General features: G+C 36.6%; 1 protein-coding gene across 1 annotated transcript; it reads left to right on the top strand.

The window, feature by feature from the left end:
* Positions 1–4158: 4158 nt before the first annotated feature.
* On the top strand, positions 4159–14003 carry LOC140325423 (aquaporin-5-like). Its single transcript, XM_072403254.1, has 4 exons — positions 4159–4585; positions 8264–8428; positions 10060–10140; positions 10699–14003. The coding sequence occupies exons 1-4, from the start codon at positions 4202–4204 to the stop codon at positions 10951–10953; spliced, it is 885 nt and encodes a 294-aa protein (XP_072259355.1). The 5' UTR covers positions 4159–4201; the 3' UTR covers positions 10954–14003.
* The last annotated feature ends 2523 nt before the right edge of the window (positions 14004–16526 follow it).

Raw genomic sequence — 16526 nt, 5'->3', positions numbered from 1 at the left:
GACAATTCTGCAGAAGTTCTTTTGGCTATGTGTTGGTTTTTCCAAGTGGTGCCATTGTGGTTCATTGCTGTCAATAACTCCTCTACCACCCCAATGTCTGGTTATTATTGAAATCAATGTAAACAATTGAAATCTCTTTACCCCTGCAGTGCAGTTGTGGTGCTTTTTTGAAAGGTTACATGAAGCATCTCGGGAAAGTCTGCTGCTTCAACAGCTTTTTCCTCCTGTGTCATTGTTTGTATCTGCTTGTTATTAGTAATCCCTTATTAATGTACAGTATAGCATAATATGTTAGTGCTTTAACAATACAGTATAAAATTGTTATTAATAATGATAATAATAAAAACTTTTCCTCATTGCCCCCCCTTAAAAGCTCTATGACTGCTCCTGGGTTCCAAGTGGACCACCAAAGAATTCTTTGCAAAATAAGAGGCCCATTCCCGAAAAAGTAAGGACACGGCGTTCCCACATGTGCCCGCCCTACTACACCCCTGGTGTAAACATAGCTTAACCTTCATTCACACATCAGATTAATATTGCCCTGCATAGCTCATTCTCCCCTGTTTTTTCTCTATTGAACAGAACATCTATGTGTGTTCAGCAATTGTTTGTTTATCTGTTATTGGAAATGATCACAAAAAATGATTTCAAATAGAACTAGATTAAAAAAATAATTGCAAGCAGGCAGGTTATTTTATGTAGAAGGGACAGGTGATGTCTCTTCAGGAATAAAACATACCAACCTTCCTGTTGACATTTTTTTCTGAAATTTACACAGCTCAGTGTATGATGCTTGTATACACGCAGTTACATAATCCCGGCCTGACCAACACAATGACCAAAGATCCGGAACCTAAAAGAGGACTGAGTAAAGATGGTGACACCAGCGATAAAGTAAACATGCCTGTCCCTTCTGTAATAAAGAATCAGTCTGGTTGCAATTTTTTTTTTATTTAGTTTCACTTTAGGGTAAATTGTGTTGCAATACTATCTGTTTTTGTTTCTGAGACTAACACGCAGTAGTGGTACAGGTCTTTTGAGAACAATTGCATAATTTAGAACGATAGGTGTGGCAAGTGCTATAGTTGATTAGAAAACAAATAAAGCGCTGAACCTTTATGTGAACTACAGCTCATGCTTCAATACACTGATGTGATTTAATACAAAAGAGACAAATAGCTGTGTATTGAAAAAAATAAAAACTCACAGATCTCTGGGAACTTTACAGCACCTTAATCAGTTCTTTTTTTTCCCATAGTGAGTTTAACCATCTAAATTGATTGGTTGGTAAACCAAGAACCTATGAACTAACATTAACAATTTTTAATAAACTGTTAAAGTTTGGAAATAGCAAATTTATTTTTAAGCCTGGATTTACATATTACATGTAGTAACTATAATCATGCATACCATTGCAATGTATATGAACATTTTTCATACATTCCAGATCGCCTCTCAATACAAAAATGTAAACAAATGAACCAACACCAGGCTTGGTTAACCTTTATGTGTTTCATGTGCTGTAACCTGATGAGTTTTGCCTAAATTATAGAAATAGTTTAATTTAATATTGTCCACGGATAGTGGACTTTATCTCTCTTGGACGTCTCCTGTTAATCGTCGTCTGATGTAAATCTTACATCACCTCTGAAGATAAAAAGTACTCTGAAACACTCAGAAACCAAGCCACGTTTCCTTATGGTTTATTAATGTGAATGTTTGCCCAAGTTAATCCTGTTCTCCATTTCTGGTTCTTTCCTTCCTCCCAATTTCTCTTCTTCGATTTGTCTTTTGTGAACGCACAATAGTGACTGAAGTTTATCTGTTCACAAGATCTAAAACATACTAAACACTTACCTATTACACTTCGAAGAATTGTATTAGGATAATCTTCTGTCAAATCTGTTTTAGTAAATGTGTCAGCAGGAGTGGTCACGCTCTCCAGTGGCTGTATAGAAAAGAAAGGTGATAACTAAATGTATCTTCTGAAAGCATAGGGAACAGCTGAGCCTTTACTGTGGAACGTTTGCAGGTTCCTTTCTTCGTTGTTTCTCCCTTCGTTCTGTTGGTAAGTCCCACAACAGTCAAAATATGTTCAGATGGGCAATCAATTGGCTGCGCAGTTACTGTTTCGTGATACCCCAGTTCAATTGCTAGGTGCTCGGAGGGATCCAAAGATGTTTTTTGGTCTTGAAAGCTGCTAGAGTCAGGTTTTTGAGTAGGTCCTTCACAAGAGTTTCATGGAACGTTGGTTGGGAATGGCTATTTTTTTTAAATGTTCTTCCCAAGATTCACCCAACTTTTACCCAAAATTTGCTAATTTTCATGATGGAATAATTAGAAAATGTATGAATTAACTTTTACTCGTGATTCATGTATTTGGCTAATTAGATCTAATGAAAAAAAGAGTACATTTTGGGTAAAAGTTGGGTGAAGCTTAGGTGAAAATTATTTAGTCTGAACAGACCCCTAGTTTGCACACCAACAGTTATGGTAATGACGGTAGTGTTATAAGAAAGGGAACCACTGGAAGAGAAATAAGTCAGAGATTATTGCTAAATTGCATTACAAATATGATGCTCTGGGGCTTTTGTCCTGACCTGTAACAAGCAGGTAGTCATTGAAATATGAACTCTTATTATTAAAACAAAATTAAAGTGTGGAATTGCATACAATAAAAACTTGTCTTTCAACTCCTTATTACCTAAACCTTCCTACCTTTGTTCCAGAGTACTACATGTCTGTATAAAAATATGTTCCCATAAATCATAGGAACAAAAGTCCTGGTAGCAGCCATGATGGACGATTGGGTCAAATCCTTCTCAGAGGGAGATCTGTACATGTCAGAAAAAAAGCATTTTTTGCTGGTAGATTCTCCCTGTTTGTTTAATTTACAAGCTTATCTCTCGTTCTCTTACATAAAAAAAACATTACAACGAAGAAAGAATGTAAAACATGCAGCCCATTCAAATGAACAAAATGTACCAAAACAGACCCAAATTTTTCCTTTGATTCAGCGCCCCACAAGTGTACAGCATTAGTATGTGTTGTGTTGCAGTAAAGATTAGTGGGTTGTCATTCAAAAGAATTTGTACTGCAACACATTAACACCCATGTTCTCCAATGATAGTCTATCTTCTCCAGTCTTGGAAAGATTTAATAAATTGGGACCATTTTCTGTAGAAAATAAACAAAACCCATTATTATGTTTTGAGTAAATGTTAACCATGGAAGTGGACAAGGTCAGGTTGAGTAACTTCCCAGGAGGCTGTTAGTGGGAATGGCGAGACTTGGGCCTTGATTTATTAAAGCTCCCCAAGGCTGGGGAGAATACAGTTTCATCGGTGAAGCTGGGTAATCCATCAAACCTGTAATGTATTTCTTCAAAGTCATGTGCTATTAGCAAATGTTTTCAATCCTGGAGCAGATCCTTTCTAGGTTTGCAGAACCATCCAGCTTCACTGATAAAAATGTATTCTCTCCAGCCTTGGAGGGCTTGAATAAATCAGGCCCTTTGATTTGAAGTTGGGCAGGTGGTAACCATTTACCCTAAAGGGAACCGAACAAGCAGGGGAGTACCTAGATTAGGGACCTGGCAATCTGCTGTCCCAATAACTTGTTTTTACTCTCACTGACCCTTTTGGGAACACTTTCGTTAGCTGTATATCATGTAAGTTCTGTAGGAAACTTTTTTAAATCATAAAATGTATAATTACTGTGTATTACAGTCTACATATAAAACGAGAACTGACACAAGTTCTGACACAGCTGGCACATAACACGATTGAGACAATTTGCCAGTTTTTCATTCGGTGTTAAGTGAACAAGCCAATGGATAGAGGGATTGCCAAGAAAAAAATACAATGATTGAGAAATCATTCAGTGGCAGGTTGACAAAATACATGAAAGACAAGAAGAGCTTATGAAATAGATCTGAGTGTCATTTCAATCTGATGTTATATAAAACTACTTAATTATGCGTCATGCATGAAAAAAAATGTGAATCTCTTTCAGGTGACACAGAGGGAGGTTTTAACATTCTGTTAGGCTGAACTGTTTTTTAACATGTGAAACAAGGGGTGGAATCTTTAGACTTCTCCACCTCTTGTTGAACTTGTCACTTCAGCATCTTACAGATATATAAGCTGGCAAATTAATTTCCAGAGTTAAACTGCTCTGAGGAATACATACAAAGCTCCTTATGAACATGGCCCAAAAATACATATGGAGAGAACTGTGTTCGTGGGCCCTTTACCGGGCCGTATTTGCTGAGTTCCTGGCTACGATGATATTCGTATTCTTTGGACTGGGATCTGCTCTGAGATGGCCTGCTGCCCTACCAACGGTGCTCCAAATCTCACTGGCCTTTGGTTTAGCGATAGGGACCCTTGTCCAAACTGTGGGAAACATTAGTGGAGCACATATCAACCCAGCTGTTACCATTGCCTGCCTTGTTGGATCTCAGATCTCTATATGGAGAGCCGCCTTCTACATAATTGCCCAGATTTTGGGGGGATTGGCTGGGGCTGGTATACTATACGGGGTCGTACCACCTGCCGTCCGAGGAAACCTTGCCATTAATGCTGTAAGTATAAAAATAAACCAAATGTTATCACAATTAAGATGACTGAAATCTGTCTTATGATGTACAGTTGAAGGATTATAGATGATCTCTGCGAGTTAGTATAGTATTTCAAATTGGTATCAGACATTTTAATCCTATACAGTTTTACTGCAATATAATACAAAGGAACACACATTAAAACATTCATACTTTAGTATCCTGAAGATGTGCATATTACCCTGACCTTTAATATAAAAATTCAAAAATGTGTGTCGCTTTGTTCCTAGTGACACATTTATTTAAAACTACAATTACCATCATGTCAGCCAATGTTTTTAAACCACAGCTGTCATGAGTAAATTATGAGCTTTACCATTGCTGGAAAGCAATAAATGACTGTTCGTGCCTGCTTTAGTTATCTCTGAATCACAATTTTACAACATGCATGGAGCAAGTGAAAGTCAAAGAACAGTCAGATTGATCAAATCTACGAATGAATTGCTATTACGTGACTCAGAAAACATGAGCCTGATGGCCAGGTAACTCTTCTCAGATGGAGACCTCAGTAATGGTAACCTTTGTTTTATGTCTGTGCACTTTAACACATGTCAGGTTGAACACACTACCTGTTCAGATCACAATGCTTTTTGGTTCCAACTTTTTAGACTACCACCGGACTTTATGCTTGCACTGTTTTATCATATTGGCACATATTGTGTTATTTTTCCAAAGTTTCAAAGTTATTTAATATACATTTTATACTATTGTGAGGTTTGTACAGGATTGTTACCCTCTACCTACTTTTACCTCTTTTTAGTAATAAAAAGTATCGGTTTGCCAACTGTATAACCGCATAAAATGTATTTTAACAATGTTGCTTGCTTTGTTCATAGTTTGGAAAAACAAGTAAATGTTTGTGCTTACATAGTTATTCACACACAGGGCTTTATTTAAAAGACATCCCCCTTAAACAATCCCTGGTGGGAATCAATTACTGCCATTGAAACACATGGATCTGGAAGATTCCCACTAGGAAATGTTTAAAAGAATGTAATAAATAGAGCACATAGTGTTACAAAATGCAGAGCAATTGGATTTAGGATTTTCATATGACTATTCATCTAAAAAGGTGCAAATTATATTTCCCTGACTACCGCTGGGAAAATGAAGCTTAACAGTACAGAAGAGACATTTTACAATCTGATTAAATATAATGATAGATGTTGTACCTTATCCAGTCATTGTTTCATGAACCCACCTCCAGTTTTATGGCTGAATTATATCCGATGTAATCCCAATGTTCAGATAAACCTAAATTCTGCTGGAAATAAAGACTAGAACTTGGGTTTGATAATGCAATAGAGCTGATTTATGTAAGTCAATTTAGGTTTAGGCTCTTCACTTAGTAAAGAGATCTATTATTCTGCAAGTGACACACTTGTGCATGTCAGGAAAATGCATACGCATACTCAATCTTCTACAAGGAATAAAAACAAACTGGATTTTTACTTGCAAAGTATTGAATGGATGAAGCCAACAAAGCTTTTCCTTATTCACTAAACTGAGGGAATTATGCCTTGTAGAATGATAATTCAATTTTCTTAGTAGAAAAGGCAGAGAAATGGCAGGAAGAATACTGATCAAAATAAAGCATCTAGTTGGGCTCCTTTGTCTGGGGATAAAATATCAAAATGTATGATCTTTTAAATATTGACCTTGGTATAACTAAAAAGAATAACAAATAGCAAAAGTGTAAAAATGTCCATTGCTATAATGGATGTGTCCTTTTTAATTAGTTGGGATATGGGCTACAAATCGTATTTATTTGTTCACTTTTCTTAGTAAAGAGTGTGAATTTATTTAGTGAATCAACCTCAATGTCCTCTTTTTGCGTGTGCAGTGGTTAGTTTAATAAGGTGCATTGTATGATATTATCTCTCTTATCTAAATATTTTTGAAATATTTGATTACTGTATCTGTGGTTTCAGGAGGATTTATTAATCTGTTTGTATGAAATTTTTTTAAACAAGATATTATGATAGAATTGTTTAGAACAGCTTTTTTAGAGGGGCATTCATATATAGCCTTTTCTTTTCCAGGGCATTCCTTGACAAGAAAAAGCTGTATTTGACCCTGCTTTCCTTTAATCTAACACCTCATTGAATTAGCTAAATCCAAAGAACTGCTGCATAAAACAGCTAGGAAGCTGACATCTACATTGTTTAATGTATTTAAAAATAATCTGTGTGCACATCAAATGTTAGGAAAAAACACTTGTGTGCAAAAACACTAACAGTTCTTTATTGGTGGTTGAAATGTATTTTGTCAGTATAGTAATGGAATTATATTTGTGTTTGCAATGTTTGCAATTGCAATAATATTGTGACCTAATTTTATTTATTAGATATTCTATAATTCATTTACAAATATTCATGGTTATATTTAATGTGCAATTTGTCTGTTCTCCCTTGACAGTCTTTGGACCATAAATAATAAATTACTTTGAATTAAAAGCAATTATGAGATTGGTTACTTCAAGATTGAATTTATTTCTCTGGATTTCACCTGGATAAATATCTATAGGTTTCTGATATTAAGAAATAACAATTTGAAATGCGTTGTTTTATTAAAATAATTCTGTATATTTTCTTTTAATGTTAACAGATACTGATCATTCACGTAACACATTTACTCCAGACAAATAGTAAATTTGTAAATAGGGAAGGTTTACAACAGTGGTCGCCCACCTTTTCAGTCCCGCGGTCCACTAAAATTGCCGACTTTGGACCACGCATGCACCGGGAGCAGAGTGTCACTTAAAGGGGGAGAAACCCCCATAGTGTAATCATGATGCCATAACCCCACCCAATCTCCCATCACAGATCTGAGCCTGCGATTGGAGAGTGGGTGGGTTGTGTCCAGGGACACAGCCCGCCCACTTCCCCGAGCCTGGGATATGTACGAGGGAAATGGTCTGCGGCTCTGGCCGGTGTGTCCCCTCAGTGGGGTCCTTCTCTGGCATTAGCCAGAGCCGCGGTCCACCAAAATTCTCGCGGACCACTGGTTGGAGACCGCTGGTTTAGAATACCTGTTCTCTCTAATTGGGGAGAATTGCAGTTTGGTGGTAGACAGGGATCACAATGGTTTTTGTTCCCATTGGGAAGATTTGCCTTTACAACCTGTGGTGTCAGTGGACCAAAACTGAAAGGAAATCTTTGCAGTGGAGCGCACTTTCTGGTGGTGGACTGGGATCATCATGAGCACTATGATTGGTGCATAGCTTTGCACTCCTATACAAAGCAATCTGTGATGTGCTGTGTCCTTTTACATTCATGGCCAACATTAGAATTTTCAGCAATTTGTGCTACACTGAGATGGCTGTTCACTTGTCGCCTAACAAACTCTAATAATGCCCTAGATGGCAAGTATGTCAGATTCCTTAGATGAGGACACAGTGTCATCTTGTGGTGTGACCTGAGTATAAACTGAAATTCCTGTTTAATGGCAATAATGGCATTTTCAGTTTCCAACATTTTGCTTAGTATACATACTTTATTTATACTTAGTTTAAAAATATTTATTTACATACTTACTTTGGAAAACAATTGCTATCTTTTATTATAGATCTTAGAAGTTATTTAAATCTAAAAAGTGTATTGTGTACAACTGCCTAATACAAATGTCTTTTTATTATTGTAGCTTGCTAATAACACAACTCCCGGACTTGGTTTTGTTGTTGAGATGATTCTTACCTTCCAACTGGTTTTGTGCATCTTTGCATCCACTGATGTACGTCGAACTGATAATGTGGGATCTCCAGCTATTTCTATTGGCCTTTCTGTGACTCTGGGACATCTTGTTGGAGTAAGTAATTTACCTTAATTTTTAATAGGTTTTCTACCAAAGATTATTAGATTTATTGGTTTACTGGTTGACGTGTTGAGATGAGAAATGGTAAACAGCTACCAATTGCTATCCATCAGGTTTAAACACAAACTCTAGAAATTGTCTTGTCCGGGATTGACAACAAGGGCTTCAACCCTCATTGGGAAGCATTTTTGCCCTAGAATACTCCGCTTTGTTCATCAGATTTAGCTTGTTAGGTCAACAACAGATCTTAATTGAGTTATTAACTGTGACTTCAAACCAGCAGCTTGCAGGTTCCAGTAAACTTTAGGAAATTGGTACAATCTGAAGCTTGTTAAAAGCCTGCTGAAGCCTGTTAGCTACTTGTTTATAGTGTCAACTAAACTAGATTACTTTATAGAAAAACTTAATTCTTTTTACACTCACCTGTCCTGGTGCCATCAAGAGCGCCATCATTTGCTTTATTTTTCTGTATTCTATACAAAATACATTGTTTTATTTTACTTTACTGAGCCATTGTGTTCCTTCAGACATAATGAAGTATCATGTCATATATGTTTTTTTTATAGAGGAATACCCATTCTAATTAAGCAGCTATATAGGGTAATATGAATATTTGAAAATTGATTTTCCCTATACATATCTACTATTGATTAAAAGAAGAATTGACCCTCATTTGTAAATAGGCAGAGAATAGAAGCTTAAGAAACCTTTTGAATCCGTGCAGATGGCAGCTCCCAGGATGCAGGAAAGGCAAACTGTAGCATTGAAGTTGAAATTTCTATATGGCAGTGATGCAAATCTAAGAAGGACTACATGGCTCAAAGCAGCTTGTTACTTTTGGGAATCATGCTACAATCTTTTTTGCATGCCACGTGGCATGCAAAATCCATTCAGAGAGATTGGAACTGCAGTTTAGCTAGGGGTTGATGCGGCTCACTGACTCTAAGGCCCTGATTTATTAAAGTTCTCCAAGACTGGAGAGAATACACTTTCATTAGTGAAGCTGGGTGACCCAGCAAACCTGGAATGGATCTGGGCTAGGATTGAAAACATTTGCTAACAAATAGCTAACAAGTATCTTGTTTTTTAGGAAATCCATTCCAGGTTTGCTGGATTACCCAGCTTCAATGATGAAAGTGTATTCTCTCCAGTCTTGGAGGAATTTATTAAATCAGGGCCACCGTGTCCCATTCTAGTGCAGTTGCTCTCTCCCTCTGATGCCAGGCACCATGCAGAGCAATAAGCTAGCGCAGATGCAGCACTAATAGCCAGTAGGAGTGGGGAAAACAGCTTATTGGCTGACAGGGGCAAAAAAACTCAGTGTAAAAAAAGAGCCCTGAATATGCTAAAATTTTTTCTGACCTGTCACCTCCAATGGTAAATACTGGTTGAGGAACTTGACCGCATTTACATTATAGAACAGGAATATCAACTTATTTTTGAAATGAATGATATTGAGGGGCATGTGGCATGTGTATAAATTTATATTCATTTGAGTAGATTTTGATAAAAAGCTAATATATATATATCTTTATTTATAAAACCCCCAAAGATGGTCAAAACTAGTGCATACAGTGCATTGCATTAGGCATTTAATACTAACAATAATGTTTTAAATATTCTAGATATATTTTACTGGCTGCTCCATGAATCCTGCACGATCCTTCTCTCCAGCTGTCATTGTGAGAAATTTTCGCAATCAGTGGGTAAGTAATTAGGAATTTCCATTTTCAGATATCTGTGTGCTTAGTTGTAAGAGTTTACAGTATACAGTACATTTTAAATACTATTAAAATATTCCTAATATAGTTTACTAACAGAAACAATTGTACCAGTAGCCGATTATTCATATTCATCAAGTTTATTGATTTATGAAAACAAGGAACAAATTTACAAAATGTTTTAAACCATTTTGTAGTTTTGAATTATTAATATTATTATTACTTATTTTTTTTTTTTTTTTACTTTTGAATAGAAAGTACACATAAACTGTGCAAATTCTATAAACAGAAATTGGTCAGCTGGATATAGGACAACGATGCGCACAATGATAAAAAATAAAGAGCAGTACATATGTAACTTTTTAGCTAGCCCAAATGCATTAGACTAATAAAGTGTAAGGGTTCAGATGTGAAAAGTGTCTATTGGACCTATTTGACCATGGCACACTGGTAAAGTTGTACTCTGTTTATAATTATAGTTGGTCATCTGGTCATTCCATTAGAGATGTTATCCTAAAACAAAAACTTGTTTTTTTCTTTCAGATCTTTTGGATTGGACCATTGGTAGGAGGTGTAGTAGCCTCCTTTATGTATTACTATATATTGTACCCATATGTGAGGACCCCAGCAGAGAAACTGGCCATACTACTGGGGACATACAACCCTGTAGAAGAATGGAGCGAGCAGCATGAACAACCTAGGAAGCGTTCAATGGAATGTCCAGACCATGTTAGGAAGCGTTCAGTGGATTGTCCAGACCGTGTAAACAAGAGGTTTTCTATAAATGAAGAATTGTAATCTAATGGACAATTTTCTTTTTGTGCCACATCAAGGACCAACTTTCCGGTTTAATGGCCCACATGACTTGCTTTTCTCCTATGCCATCAAAACCACGCACAAATATAATTTAAAACCTTACACGTTTATTTGGAGACATTATCAGCTTATTTTGGCTTAATTTATTATTAATTATAGCCACAGTATCAGCCAATGGAAAAAAGCTGTTATACAATTAACGTAAGTCTCAAGGTAGCCCAAAAATCAGACCCGCACTATTTTTAGCAGTGCATTGCATCTCAACCCACTATAGTGTGTGCCGCATCTCACCAGTGGGTGGGACAGGCACTGGCACACAAAACATATATATATATATATATAGATGGGTTCCTACAGTATTTAATAGCATGTTATGTATAAAATTTATTTTTATTGAAATTATAGAGAATAGTTTAGAAATATATTTACAGATACTATGAAACAATTCTTATCTTTCCCATAGAAATATAAACAGAATCACCATGCCAGTTTTAACATGCATTTAACTTTTAGTAATGTCCCTTATTATTCATTTTTTAGTCCAGGAAAGAAATGAACTATTTTTTAAACACAATTGTCTTTGTAACTAGTACTATAGGCCAAGCAATACAGAAGAATATTGCTTAGGTTTGGACCAATTTTGACTACTTTATAAGATATAAACATGCTGGAGGGCACCCTACATGAAGTAGGTTTGCCTTTCTGTTGGGTGTTGACAAGACCGGTCACTTACAAGTAGCCAAGCTGCGTGACCAGTCTCCTCAACAGGAAATGCTGCCGTTACAACAGTTAGCGGACAGCCTTTCCTTATCAATTCTAAACAAACTGGCGGAATGAAGAAGTTTCCCAGCAATATGGCTGGAACATGCGCTTTGGTTTATTTATTTAACTTTATTTTATTAATTTTTGCTGCAAGGACGAGAACTGTAAGTTGTTATTTTTATCTTCAAGTAAAGAATTTGAGAATTCCAGATGGTTTTAGGGGACATAAGTGACCTAGCTATAAAAGTACTAAAAGGCATCTAGGTGATCTACGTTTGTTGATTTTCCAATAATGGTTCTCTTATGATAGTTACCAATCTTGAAGAGTTTTATTAAATTAGGCAGAAAATTATCTTTTACTAAATTTTTAAGAAACTCTTCCCTGGTTCAGGTTCACTTGGCTACAGAAGAGTTACTTTACCTACCTTCATAGCCAAGTTTCTTTTTTTTCTGGTCTACCTTTCTCCAGTGGTAGTACCTTTACTGGTCCCCGAAACAGTCTCCTGGCATATTGGAGTCAGCAGAAACCTTTCATGAAATGGGTGAAGCTCATGCTCATTTATTATTGTGAAACCTAATATAGAGAGGAACAAAAGGGAGGATCTGCTGACTAATAAATATAATAGCAGACATCTTGTAGTGTTTTGGTTTAGCTAGGATATTTAGTCTATACATATATGAAGGTTTCTACTTTCACATTTGTTTGCAAAACGAGGGATCTGTTGATTATTGTTTTTACAGAAGATTCATACGTTTTTTGAACCTAGATTCAATTAGAAAAATATCTATATAAAATATAAAAAAAACTTGGCTGAAAATTGTGTAAATTATTTGTGAATGCTATGTAAATTTTGGATGGAAAAAAACAAATCAATAGACCCCTAAAATCCAGTTATTCAACTAGAAAGGTTATACTATCATATCAGCTTTCACAAGAGGGTTGCAATATACATGTAATCTAAAACATGGCAGTTAGTGATCCAGGAAATACTGGCATGGAGAAGATGAGCTCATTTTAATGCTTAATTCACATCAGCAGTCTTACAGCAACATGCTTTGTAGTCACACAAATTGCCATGCAGTGGCGTATACATGACCCCATGCAGAAGATTGACCTGGACCACCATTGATGGTTTTCTAGCTACAGACCTTTTTTGACTCAGTGCTAGTTTTTTACGCTGCCATTTCCATTTACATCATTCACATCAGAAGCCCCCCTCCCACACACATACATTCACAACACTTTAAATCAGACTTCTCCTATTAAAATTAATAGCCCCCTTTGATAGTTAAACACCAGTTCAAATTAGAGATTCTCGCTTACATCCATACTACCTCCTTCATTTCAGACTTCACATTTACATCACTGCTTCCCCTTATTAGATCATAGTCCCCCATTTAACACCTGAGTCCGCTTCACCATCTCGTCAGGGAAAATATCCTATTTTATCCTATCTCTTACTCTGGCTCTGTGTACAATAGTAGGAGGCCAGATAGTGGTCATGAGCAGGAATCAGTCTTGATTGAGACCTCTTCAACCCCTTTGTGTGGTCACATGGACTACATTACAGTTATAAAGGATCCCTTGGAATTATCTTAAAGTTCAATTAATTGTTTTCCAACCATCTGCTCAACCCTAGCCTTAACCATAACCCATTAGCACTTATGCGTAAATTTAATAAGGGTGTGCCTCCTCCTCCCTGCTCCATGTGAATATTCAATTACAGTTCATTTTCTATAGAAACCAGCCAGAGCCTCACTAGTAAAGCTTGTTTACAACCGGCATGCTGCAAAAAAGGATACATACATTTAAATAGGACTATGTATGCAATGATCACATTACATAGTATGCAGGATTTCCTCAGTGCCCTACAGTACAATGGTAGATACAAATGCACTAGAATTTAATACATCTTCATTTGCTCATATATATTTTTTTTTTGTTGCAAAAAGGCATGGCAATGTGTCTGGTGTGAATGAGCCTGTTTAATTAAAGAGAAAAAAAGACTCCGGGATAAAAGAAGATTATGGCCTCTCTGCAACACAGCAAATGAGTTAATATTTACTGAAATGTTATTTAATGGGTCATCATTAATGTACAGATTAACTATATGTATAAATGAATGTAAGTTATATTGTTTCCATTCACATGTACACATGTATAGTCTTCTTTTGTATCCCAGACTGCATTTGCATTGTTATAACTGCAATAATACAGCCTGTTAAGAGAGTGTAATTCAATATATTAAACTTTTTACTGGATTACCTTATTTTGTGTACTTTTAACTTTTCTTTAAAATCTGTATTACTTGATGAGAACTATTGGATTATATTGGTAATATTGTATTGTATTGTGTGTGTTGAGTGCAGCATTTAGAGAAAAGCTCATTGGGAGTTTTGGAGTGAGATTTCTCTGGACTGAAGACAGATGTTCTAGGCATGTTCTAAGAAAAAGCGGTACGCAGGGATGAGCGAGCGAAATTTTAAAATTCGATCCCGCTGCAAATTGGGCCGTTCTCGCTTACCGAACATGTAAGCGAGAACGGCCTGTGTAAATTCGGCCATCGAGATCAAATTTTTTGGGACCTGCAAGAGCAATCTTCCCTGATTGCTCTTGCAGCCCTGTAGTATGTGATCTTGGATGGAGATTCTCTATCTATGAACACAAGAGTCCTGCGGCTGTGCTCATCATGAATAAATGCAGCCATGGGAATCATCCTGTGATGATTCCCATTGCTGCATTCATTGATGAGCACAGCCACGGGACTCACACTGACAGGAGGACTACCCTGGCTGCAATGCATCCTTGAGAATCCTCCTGTGCGTGATCCCCAGGCGCGCCCTCATTTAACTTCTAGTGCCCAGAGATCATGCACAGAACGATTCCCATGGCTGCATTGCAGCTGCGGTACTCCTCCTATAATGATTTCCTCGATCTTCTGATGGGTCCGTGAAATCGGTTTGCCGAAATTTTCCGGACCCATCAGATGTTCGAGGAAATTTTTACGAGAATGTCAGAGGCATGCTCGCTCACCCCTAGTGGTACGTACTCAGAAAACAGGAGAGGATAGTTACTAGTTTGCACATGTTTGTATGGCCAAATTGGATGCACATTATAGAACCAAACTTCAGCTTTTAGGATGATCTGAAGGAAACCTGTATTAAGAAAAATATATAGCTTCCACTGCATTTTCTTCCTAAATTAGTTGTTTCCTGGGTGTCACAATGATTCTGTTCACTACTTTCCGAGTCACAAACCCTTCACCGTTATGAAGACCAAGAATTCTGTTGGTCTGTAGTGCTGCTGTCAAGAATGTTGTTGAATGTTGATTTCACACATTAGGTTCTAAGAGGATAAAACAAATCCATTGTTCAAACTAAACTAAACTGTTCATTTGTACATTTCATGAATATGTAAGAGCAGAGGGAAGGGCTTTGATGGGCAAATGTTGGAAAAATAGTGGAAGTTCTGCTTTAACTGACATTGAAACAGCAAAACTAATTTTACAGTGACAAATGTTTAATGTTTAATTACCATATTTACATGAATATAACCCAAGATACTTATTTTTAACTGAGAAAATAAGTAACGTGCTTTGATGATCGTTGCTCTACAAAATCGAATTGCCTACAACGTCTTTAAAATGGGTGAACAAAGAAGTGCCAATCTGTCATGTGATTGCTGCTTCTTTATATGTAGGACCCTGTTGTGGAAAAGTTCATCCATTCCATCCAGTGAAACCATGGGAAATTTCCCATATCCTGAGTCCGGGATGTTAGGACTTCAGACAATGCCTAAATCTCTATGTTTTCCTTTCCTGTGATGCCTCTACTCCTGGTTGGTGAACTGGAATCACAGGGGCAGAAACTAAAGGAATATATTCCCACAATCTGGACAGAAATAAAAACCTGACAGAATCTCAATCTCAATCTCTAAAAAAAGATAACCAGGGTTAACTGTAGAATTTTAAACTGATAGATGAATATGTGTATTTCTCCCAATGATGCAATTAGTTTGGCACTGTCTATGTCATCTCTATGAATACAAGCTATTTTTACAAGACAAGCTTTGCATAAATACACCTTGTACTGCATTCCAATTTAGGACACAAACGAGTCCAGGGATGGAAGATAAAAACCGGCTTTCTAAACACAAATGGGCAGACTAGCGCACATGGTTTTTCATTAACAGTACCATTAACTAGTTCATTTTTAAATGAGTCATTCTTCCTAGGAACAGGGATTAGATTTAACTGCATACTCATCATTGCTTTCTGGTATGTACCAAAAAAAAGCATGATGTGGCGTTGATGAAGTTTTTCTTTTCAGCTTTTTTTCTTTCTTAAAGCTGAATTCTAGTTTAAAACTATAATTTACCTTTAGTGGAAAAGAAGTTAGAACCCAAAAGATTTTGGTTTCTATCTCACATAGTGGTTGCCATGCCTATTTGTATAAACAACTTGTAAAGAAAAAAAAAGAAAGCAGAACGGCTCTTTGTGGCAATTTAGGTAATTTATATAATAATCATTGTTTGGCATCCTAAATTCAACATAGCCCATCTATGTTATAAATCAATACATAAAAGTTACAGATAGTCAAAAGCATGTAATCTTATCTCAGAGTAACATCAAAACACAGGGTTGTCTCTGTTTTCCGACACGTTTCGACCTGTGGCTTCTGCAGGGGATAGTAGAGATCGTATTAGACATAAATTATGAGAAACATAAAATTGAAATATAATTTACCTTTGCAGTTGCCCCTACCCTTTCCACTGTAAGGTTTAAAGGGCGTCA

The sequence above is a fragment of the Pyxicephalus adspersus genome, chromosome 1 (assembly GCF_032062135.1).
Source record: "Pyxicephalus adspersus chromosome 1, UCB_Pads_2.0, whole genome shotgun sequence".
NCBI lineage: Eukaryota > Metazoa > Chordata > Amphibia > Anura > Pyxicephalidae > Pyxicephalus > Pyxicephalus adspersus.
This window is presented reverse-complemented; position numbering and strand designations above follow the sequence as displayed.